Source organism: Rhinatrema bivittatum, chromosome 19, assembly GCF_901001135.1.
Source record: "Rhinatrema bivittatum chromosome 19, aRhiBiv1.1, whole genome shotgun sequence".
NCBI classification, from domain to species: domain Eukaryota; kingdom Metazoa; phylum Chordata; class Amphibia; order Gymnophiona; family Rhinatrematidae; genus Rhinatrema; species Rhinatrema bivittatum.
In genome coordinates this window covers 42,743,197-42,752,621 of record NC_042633.1, presented here as the reverse complement: position 1 = coordinate 42,752,621, position 9,425 = coordinate 42,743,197, and the positions used below count along the sequence as shown (strand labels likewise).

The window sequence follows — 9,425 nt, the reverse complement described above, 5'->3', positions numbered from 1 at the left end:
AGGCCCTGCCTCTGTCCTATCCCCAGACTGAGTGAGATGGGGCAGTGAGCACTGAACGCTGGATGTGACTCGCTTTGAGTGTTGGGAGCAGCAGCGGTGGAGAAGTTCTGGCAGCCACATGCAGCAGCTCCATCATGACGGGTTCATGCGTGTCTTCGCCCCCTCCCTCCTTTGTTTTAAAAAGAGACTGGTGGGGCTTTCACTGCTTCCCGAGTTCTTCTTTTGACCATATGAGCCTTCCGCATGCCGCAAAGCCTGCTCTGCAGAGGCTGGTGTCCTGCACGAGATTTCTGTTAACGTAGAGGTGCCTTGGGCTTCCAAAGGTTGGAAAACACTGCCTTACATTAACCCAAAGATTATCACACAGGGGCCGATGCAATACAGTGCACTCAGTCCCGCGCACAGCTTCCCGGAGCTGGAATTAACCCTTGAGGCACCCCTCTGTGGTTCCTCCGACATAATATTATCAAGATACTAAGTCAGAGGAACCACCAAAAGCAGCATCATGGAAAAAAAGTCTTGATGGCGGTCAGGTGAGGAAAACGGACGTTCAATTCACCAGTGTCTGTGTTCCTAACCCATGGTTGTGTGTGGGTTCGGAAAATGGACGTTCATTGAGCATCTGCTTTCCTAACCCGTGGCTTTGTGGACAGGCACCTCTCCTGGCACCCAATGCCAATTGTGTGCTAGGGATGCACAATTTCCCCTTGCGCTTCCTTTTTAACACGGCTGTTCATTTGCATATCGCATCGCATGCCCAGGAGAGATGGATGGATGCACATTTTTAGCGGATCCATGTTGCATCAGCCTGACAGTCTCCAGACACTCCTTTTGGGGGAAAGTTTGCCGTCTACCATTACCCTGGCCTCTAACGCAGGGGTAAGGGTAGGCGGTAAGTTAGCAGGTTAAACGCGCGGCAAAACGGCAGGGTAAAATAGCGATAGTCAGGGCGCGCGTTACTGTATGGGAGGGAATAGCTAATTCAATGGTTTACATCTAATATACATACCGCGTGCGGAAGGGGTTACCCGGGGATTTAAAGAGGCGGTAAGGATGGGTTAAAGGGGATAGTGTATTGCAGGAAGGGCTAACGCGGCCGGACAGTGAGTAGAAAGCGGGTTAGGAGCGGGGTAACCGCGGCCCCACTTTACTGTATGGGCCTGACAGATGGTAATTGCAGGACAAAACGGATTTAGAACAGGCAAGTAATTAAATCTAAAGCCCGATCCAAATTGCTTTCAGCCTCCCCATTCCCTGGCCTCATGGACCGGCAGCTTCACAGCCTCAGAAGGCTGAGGTGACGCCCTCTCTGCTTTGACGCCCACGGTGGCTGCCCTGCTCGCCCACCCTTTGCAACAGCCCCGCATGCGCCTGTGGGGAGGAGCAGATTAGTCTCCCTAAAGTGCAGTCCTAAAAAACACCTAATGCCCCGCCCCCCCCGCCGGTGGGCGGGTAAATGCGATTCCCCGGGGAAAAGGCTCTGCAGTGCACGAGGGGAGCGTGCGTGGTCACCGCCCCTCTTCTCTCCGCCTACTCGGAGCCCTGCGCCAATCAGAGAGCGAGTGGAGCAAGCAGCGGGTGCTTTCCTTTAGTCGTAATTTATACCCTGGCCCCCCGGCGCCAATCAGAAGGAAGGGGGCGTGGCGCTCGAGCAAAGGGACCGGAAGCGAGGAGCCTTCAGCATGCGCCAATCGGAAGGAAGGGGGCGTGGCGCTCGAGCAAGGGACCGGAAGCGAGGAGCCTTCAGCTCAGCCTGCGCCAATCGGAAGCCGGAAGTGGGGCGAACGCATGGCCTGCTCGCTGCGTCGGCTGTTCGGCTCCTCCCCGGCCGGGCCTCGCTGCCTCCTGCTGGGGGAGCGGCGCAGCGGCAAGACGGCGCTGCTGTGCCTGGCGGCCTTACGGGCGGCTGCGGAGGACGGGCGGACGGTGCTCTTCCTGGCCAGGAGGCCGCTGCGAAGCCTGCCCGGGGGCGGACGGGACCCGCTCACGCTGAAGGTAAGGGGAGGCGGGGGGATACCGGAAGCTCCTTATGCCTACACGTCCCAGAATGCATCAGCGCAGTGCAAGGCCCCGGTGCAGTCCCTCTCCCCAAGAAAGATATGGCAGAATGAGAAAGTGGACCTGGGCTCCTGTCCGGCGCTCGTGACCCGGCTTGGCCTCTGTTGCACATAGGATGCTGAGCTCGTGGACCCTTGGTCTGACCCAGCATGGCGCGTTCTTATGTATCCGCTAGATCCACCTCTTCTCCCCCATAAGCAGGGGCTTCCCAAGCCTACCTGGCTAAGAGTGGTTTCTGGACCTTTTCTCCAGGAACTCGTCTAAGCCCTTTTTAAACCCCAGCTATGCTAACAGCTTTCACCACATCCTCTGGCAACAAATTCCACGGTTTGTCACTGAATGGAAAACCTTTTTCTGATTTTGTTTTGTTTAATGTGTCCCCTAATAGCTTCATAGTTTACTCTTGTTCTAGCGTAGAGACCCCCTAGGGTCCCCACTGGATGTCCCCAGTCCTAGCCCTTGGTTAAACAGTGCAGGGGGACATACCGTTCTGATCTGCACCTCTCCCATGGGTTGACTTTAATTGGAAGTCCCTTAGGCACGCAAGTTAGGTGAGATTAGTGCAAATGACGTTTGCTGTCAGAAGGGAAGATTGTATCCTATGCTTTCTGCGTTAGACCTGTTATTATGACTTAACAGAAGAAAGGCACATGCCTTTCCAGTTACTGTAATCGGGCTGGAAGGAAGAGGGATATTAAGAAGCTCTTACAGTTTTTTAATTATTTTGGTCACACTTCTCTGCACCTTTTCTAGTTCCGCTATGTCAGTTTTGAGATGGGGCAACCAGTACTCTACACAATACTCAAGGTGTGATGATGCCATGGATGTATTATGATATCCTCTGCCGAAAAGCGGAGTATAAATTTAACATTTGTTTTCTAATAATACTTAACGCTTATTTGCCTTTTTTGACTTCTAGTTCTGTGTTATGGTGAGAATGCAAGCACTGTCAGTCCTGGGAAGCTCTTATTTTTTAGCGGGAAGCAGTTTAAATTTATAGGCTGTGTATTGTTTCCATCTATTGAAAAACCATCTGGCCTTCATGTCCCAGAGTGCACCATATGGTCATTCACACCTTCTCCTGAGGCCTGGGTAAGCTCCGGCTGCTAATCCGCTGGCAGTGAAATCGCTTATTCAGGCCAGCCCCTGGGCTAGCACCCACCCAGTCTAATGTGCACGCTTTGGTTACTGGGAAAATCAGCCCCCAAGGGGCCAATGTTGAGAGCCTGTGTACTTAATGTGGTTAATCTGGCCAGCGCATTTCTCCTTTGTAAGGTGTTTTTCTTATCGAGTGCACGAGTTTCCTAAAGTATTAATAAGAGTAGCTCCTAGGAATGGGTAAGCTGATGCCTCCTGGACTCAGCACTGGGATTTTGGTGGTTTTGGCAGGTTTAAGCAGATCCGGTCCTGGGTGTACCCTGTTGCATACATGGGACCTGTAGTTTTCTTCTTTCTTAAGGAAGTACAAAGAATACAAGGCCTCATGCGCAGTGCGGATAAAACCAGGAGTGGATGCACCTGGCAGGAAACGGCCGAGCCAGTTACTCATTATTCTCATGGCCTGGGCCGGTTGGAGACTGCTGGGAAGGTTGTTTCTGTTCCAACTCTCAGCTTAATACATTTTTGGGAGCAGGACCTTGCAGGTTTGTGATTAATTAGGCGCAGCACCGTGGGTTCTCAAATTATGGCATTATTTTTTTAATTGATTTTTAGAAAATTCACTTCCTCTATCCTCGGTCCTCAGAGGAACTGCTGAAGGTCGTGGCCTCCCTGCATGAGCACGGTCAAGCTTTCCCTTCCTTGATCCTGTTGGACGGACTGGAGGAATACCTGAGCCACGACGGTGGCCAGCAGGAGGTGCCCTGATCTCTGCCCTGCTGGTGGACACCGCTGCCCTACTTCACCCAAAAGCTCCGGGCAGCCTCCGGAGCCGCTGGCAGCGACGCCTGCTGTGGCAGCTGCCACCTCCTGGTCTCCGTGCGAGTCCCGGGGAAGAGGAGGCGGAAGGTCCCTTGCTGCTCGCGGTTCTCGAGCGTTACTTCCCCGAGATGTGCCAGCTGAGGGCGGATTCGGACAGACTGGGGGGGGAGGAGGCGGAAGGCGAGGATGTGAAGCTTTTCCGGGCCTCCTTCAGGAATATGCCAGGGACGCAGCCTGATGCCAGCGAGGCGGGAGTGGATGATATGGATCCGGCCCGATGGACAACCGGAAATTTCCCCAGCCGCAGCGGCCCAGCATCCTCTCCTGACTGAGGAGCAAGAGGGTAAACACCAGGGGGGAGGGGGGCAGAAAGACCGACAGGGTTGGAGTTGTGGCGGTTTTAGGTCACCCCGAATAAAAGGTTCATGTGGTGTGAAGCTGTACAGACTTTTGCACTTGCAAAGAATTTGCTGGCATCCTTCCTTAATGCATGGGAGCAGCACTCACCGAGTTCATGACCTTGGAAGAAAATGTTTTATGGCCATCCTTCTAGAGTTATAATAATACAAACGCAATAATGATAAAATTAAAATAAATAAAGCAATTTTTTTCAGCATGTGCTGATCCAGTCTTTGCTTTATCTTTCATTGCGTGCATGGGGATGTTTTTTTTTTTTTTAATCCCCGCATCCATAATTACAAACTGCGAGTCTCAGCATGCAGTGGGAGGAAAGCCAGGCAATGGATCAGCAAAAAAACAAACCGAACGCAGGACAGCCCTACTAGTTGAACACGGGGTTAGCTTGCCCATTATGTTATGACAGCCTAAAGTCTGGACCTCTGCCGCCCTCCATTCGTTGGCCGTTCGTATCCTCCCTTGGGTTTAAGTTTGCATTGTAGGGGTGCAGACCTTTGAATTTGGGCGTGGGGGAAGGTCCATGCCCCGGTCAGCTGTGGTGCTACCGGACACCTCTGCCAGGAGGAGGTTTCTGTTGCCGTTTGGATTCCGCGGAGATGCTGCCTCTCTCCAGCGTCTACAGGAATCTGGGGGTGGTGAGTGCGTTGGGTTTGTTTTTTTTGTTCTGCTGGAAACATCTTTTACCCCCCCCCCCCCCAGCAAATTCAGGCACAAGAGTCGGATATATAAAAAAAAAAACCAAAAAAACTCTTTATTGTAATAAAAAAAAAAAGAAATTGTACCAAAAATATTATTTTCAAATATTTCATTTGCCATTAGGTAGGACTGGTGCACCTTATACACTTATAAACCAGATGGATGTTCTCTGCTGCGAAGCCTGGATTTTGTCTTAGAATTTACAAAATAAACATTTTCCTACAGATATTTAGCACAACAAACAATTTTTAAGCCTGCAGGTTTGGCATCTTACTGGCAGTATTCAGCACTATATAGTTATCAGAATGTCTCAATAAGAGACTATGAGGGGGGAGAGAGAGTAAGAGAAGGAGAGAAGAACGGCAAGGTAGAGAATCAAAACAGGACAACAGAGAATTCATTTGTACAAAATATAAAACTGTAAAAAATAAAAAAAAAAACTGTTTGGTGATAGACTTTGTTTTTCTAGCTGCATTTTGCAAGACAAATATTTTATTTATTCTAACTCAAAAGTTCTTGGTAATGTATAACAAGGATGAAAGATTGAGGCAAACATCCGTGCACTGAGGTTGCATCATGTTTATGCATCTTCTGGGATCTGATTCCCCGGAGGTAGAAATAACAGTGAGACAATATGCAACTGGAAGTCACGCGGTGTTCCTGGTTGGATAATGTGTGACTGAGAATCCCGTGGTGTCCCTGGTGATTAATACGTGGCTGGGAGTGCACCGGCGTCTGTAGTGATGAGAGCGTGCATCTGATGAGAGCTTGTGATGGAAGTCCCACGGTGTTCCTGGTGGATAATGTGTGACTGAGAATCCCGTGGTGTCCCTGGTGATTAATACGTTGGCTGGGAGTGCACGGTGGTCTGTGGTGAGAGCGTGCATCCGATGAGAGCTTGTGATGGAAGTCCCACGGTGTTCCTGGTGGATAATGGTGACTGAGAATCTCGTGGTGTCCCTGGTGATTAATACGTGGCTGGGGAGTGCACGGCAGTCTGTGGTGATGAGAGCGTGCTCTGATGAGAGCTTGTGATGGAAGTCCCACGGTGTCCCTGGTGATTAATACGTGCCTGGGAGTGCACGGTGGTCTGTGGTGAGAGCGTGCATCTGATGAGAGCTTGTGATGGAAGTCCCACTGTGTTCCTGGTGGATAATGTGTGACTGAGAATCCCGTGGTGTCCCTGGTGATTAATACGTGGCTGGGAGTGCACGGCGTCTGTGGTGATGAGAGTTGTGATGGAAGTGCCACGGCGTTCCTGGTATGGGTCCTAGAGTTTAGTGGCAGTACAAGATGCTCGGGCTGGAGTCAGATGCCCTCAATGGCCCTCTTTGCCATCCAGTGCGCTTCCTGAAAGCACTGACTACTCCTTCCCCCCCCCCCCCCTGTCTTCTCACTAATTTGCTCCCAGACGTACGGCGGTAGGTGGCGCTGCAGTGCACCTCAGCACTGGGAATAAATGGCGTAGGTGGGCGTGTTTTCATAGAAGTTGCTGTAGTGGCCCCTCTGGGGTTTGCTGGGGTCGGGGCTCGTGGTGCTGTAGTCTGTGGCTACCCCCGAGTCGGAGACCAGCAGGTAAGCATATTTAGGGTGGGAGCATGGTGCCCTGGCCCTGGGAGAGAGGGTGTCTGCTGTCGGGTCAAACACGGTGTACTCGAAGCTTGACGAGGAGCTTTGACCTGGGCTGGGACTTGGCATCCCGGTGCTTGGGGAAGAGCCTGGTTCACTATCGTCGCCCTCCCTTTGCCGCCCAACGGTGGAGCCTTCTGGCGTCTGCCGAGGTGCTCGGTTCTCCGAAGCCGCTTCTGTGCCGTACGCGCCGCCGTCGCCCGCTGCGCCGCGAGACGGGAAGCTTTCGTCCAGGGCCACGTAGCTGTCCTTGAGTAGCGGGGGCGGCCGGGCCTGCACCGGGGGCCCGGACCCCCGCTCGTCCGCACCGCTCTGGAGGCTGGGCACGCGGCGCGCCGCGTCTTCCCGGACCGGGAGCCGGAGCTGGGCCTGGCCGAGCTCCGACAGGATCTCCACGGAGGCCGCCACGTCTTCGGCGGCGTAGAGGCGGGGGCTCCACCATAAGTAAGTGTTGCTGTGTCCGAGCCATCGCTGCGGGGAGAGAGACAGAGAGAACGTCGGGTTCAGGGCCTAATGAGCCACTGGGGCCGCCTGAGGACTGAATCTGTCCCCCTAGGAAGAGCCTGCAGCCCAGTGGGCCGTGCTGTGTGCGGGTGAGGCTTTTACTAGCCCAGACCAGCAGGCTCTGAATTCTAATTCTCCCACTGATGGTCGATAGGGCTTGGGGGGGAGCGTGCGAGACTCTAAACTACGTTGGGAATCCGTCTCCTCCCTTCCCTCCCACCAACAGCTTCGACGGCTCTTCCCTCCTGCCCCAGGTGGCCCCCCCACCGTACCTGGAAATTGCCTTTGTGCATGTCAAAGAGACCCTCGAAGTGATTGGCGGGGTTGGGGATCACCGGCCAGATCTTTTGCTTCAAGAACCTGCGGGGACACAGAGGGAGGAAAGAGGTGAGGGGGGTGAAAAGCCGGGCAGCGCCGGGAGGAGGGAGGTGCCGGGGGGGGGGGGGGGGGTCCGGCGCGGGCTCCTACCTGCGGTGATGGAGGAGGAGGACGGTGCCGATGAGCAGCAGGAGCAGGGCCAGGATGAGGATCAGCGCCAGGATGAGCGGGTCCAGATCTGGGGAGAGAGGGGGGGAGCAGAGAGTCAGCCGGGCACGCATGAGAGGCGAGAGCGGGCTTCAGGGATGGGCCGAGGGTCCCGCCGGCTACCACCAGCTCCTCCCCGCCAGACGCCACCAAACTCGGGGTTCAAGGGAGGGGGGGGGGGGGGGATTTGGCCGCGTTTCTGGAGCAGTGGAAAATGCCAGCGCATAAACTTTTTTTTTTTTGTACATTTGGCGTCAAAAGTTAACGTTTTTTTTATAAACTAAATTTTGATTTCCCTGGGCACCTTTGCCCCCCGGAGTCGGGGGGCGATGCTCTCGGCTGCCGGCGGTCGGGGCTGCCACGTTTTGTTACCTACAGGGGATCCGGGGAGGGGGGGGGGGGGGGTGTCTCACCGCGGGGCGACGTCAGCAGGGAGACGGGCTGGGACCAGGCGCTCCAGTAGCCGCCGAAGCTGACCCCGTCGGGCTTGGCCCTCACGGCGATGCTGTACTCCGTCTGTTCCTTCACGTTCGCCACGGTGCAGTCGGTGCGACCGGCCAGGATGCCCACCTAGGAGGGGGGGGGGGGGGGAGAGAAGTGAAACCCATGCAAACGAGAGAGGGGGTGGGTGGGCGGGCACTGCCCGAGTGGAGGGAAATCTCCTGGCCAGCCTTGGTGCGTGGATGGGTGGGGGGGGGGGGGGGGGGGTCTGGAGCCAGGTTACAATTATCCACTGCGACCCCCATTACATTTTTTTTTTTTAATATTTGGGGGGGGGGGGGGCTGTGGGCTTTGCTTTGACCTGGCAAGCTTGCATTTTTTTTTTTTTTATTTTAATACTTAATCAGCCAAGGTAAAAGGCGTCCTAGCCATGGTTGCCCTGGCTGTCTTCTGTCCAGACCGCCTAAGGCAGGGGGTGGGCAATTCCAGTCCTCGAGGGCCACAAAGCAGTCTGAGGTTTCAGGATATCCCTAATGAATACGCATGACATAGATTTGCATACAGCTGAGGCAGCGTGCATGCAAATCTCTCTCATGCATATTCATTAGGGATATCCTGAAACCTCAGACTGCTTTGTGGCCTCGAGGACCGGAACTGCCCACCCCTGGCCTAAGTCGTGAGGTCGAGCGCAGGGGGGGACACACAAAGGTTCGGCTTCGGAAGATGCCTGCCACCCCCCCCCCCCCCCTGCAGCAGGAGAGGGAACGAAAGAAAGGGATTTTTTTTCCACCCCGTAAACCACCGGGCATTGTCTTAACTGGGCTCACAGAGCGGCCGCACGCCCAGCAAGGCAGGCCAGGGATGGACGGGCGGTTCTTACTCCTATCGGGGCGGGACGCGCGCGCACTCACACCCACCCCTCCCTCACTCTCTCGCTCGCTCGGTCTGCCGTGGGTCTTTACCTTGCGCTGGAGGTGTTGCTGGCGGAGGCGACGCTAACCTCGTACTGGATGCTGTCGTCCAGGTAATCCAGGGGCGGCGCCTGCCAGCTGATGAAAAGCTGGCGAGCTGCTCCGTCTCCCGCACGGTGAGGTTCCCGGGGGCGTCCAGCAGCACTGCAGTGAAGAGGGGGAGGAGAAAGTTTCCCTGTGTCGGAACGAAGTAACTAATCCGCGTCTGCCTCGCTGCGCGCGTTCGCCGGTGCGCGCGTTCGCCGGTGCGGCGCGTTCGCCGGG

The 9,425-nt window shown here is 54.8% G+C and overlaps 2 protein-coding genes across 2 annotated transcripts in view; one reads left to right on the top strand and one right to left on the bottom strand.

Annotated features, from left to right (window-relative positions):
• Positions 1 to 1,715: 1,715 nt before the first annotated feature.
• Positions 1,716 to 3,945, top strand: LOC115080757 (ATPase SWSAP1-like). The gene is made up of 2 exons (XM_029585149.1): positions 1,716 to 1,995; positions 3,772 to 3,945. The coding sequence occupies exons 1-2, from the start codon at positions 1,789 to 1,791 to the stop codon at positions 3,922 to 3,924; spliced, it is 360 nt and encodes a 119-aa protein (XP_029441009.1). The 5' UTR covers positions 1,716 to 1,788; the 3' UTR covers positions 3,925 to 3,945.
• Positions 3,946 to 6,110: 2,165 nt separating this feature from the next.
• Positions 6,111 to 9,425, bottom strand: part of LOC115080409 (erythropoietin receptor-like) — a 12,902-nt gene continuing 9,587 nt past the window's right edge. Inside the window, exons 2-6 of the mRNA XM_029584550.1 lie at positions 9,191 to 9,336; positions 8,163 to 8,319; positions 7,693 to 7,780; positions 7,497 to 7,584; positions 6,111 to 7,191 (exon numbers count right to left, since the gene is read on the bottom strand). Of these exons, the coding sequence (XP_029440410.1) occupies positions 6,535 to 7,191; positions 7,497 to 7,584; positions 7,693 to 7,780; positions 8,163 to 8,319; positions 9,191 to 9,336 (1,136 nt within the window). The 3' untranslated portion in view covers positions 6,111 to 6,534. The remainder of the gene's footprint in view (positions 7,192 to 7,496; positions 7,585 to 7,692; positions 7,781 to 8,162; positions 8,320 to 9,190; positions 9,337 to 9,425) is intronic.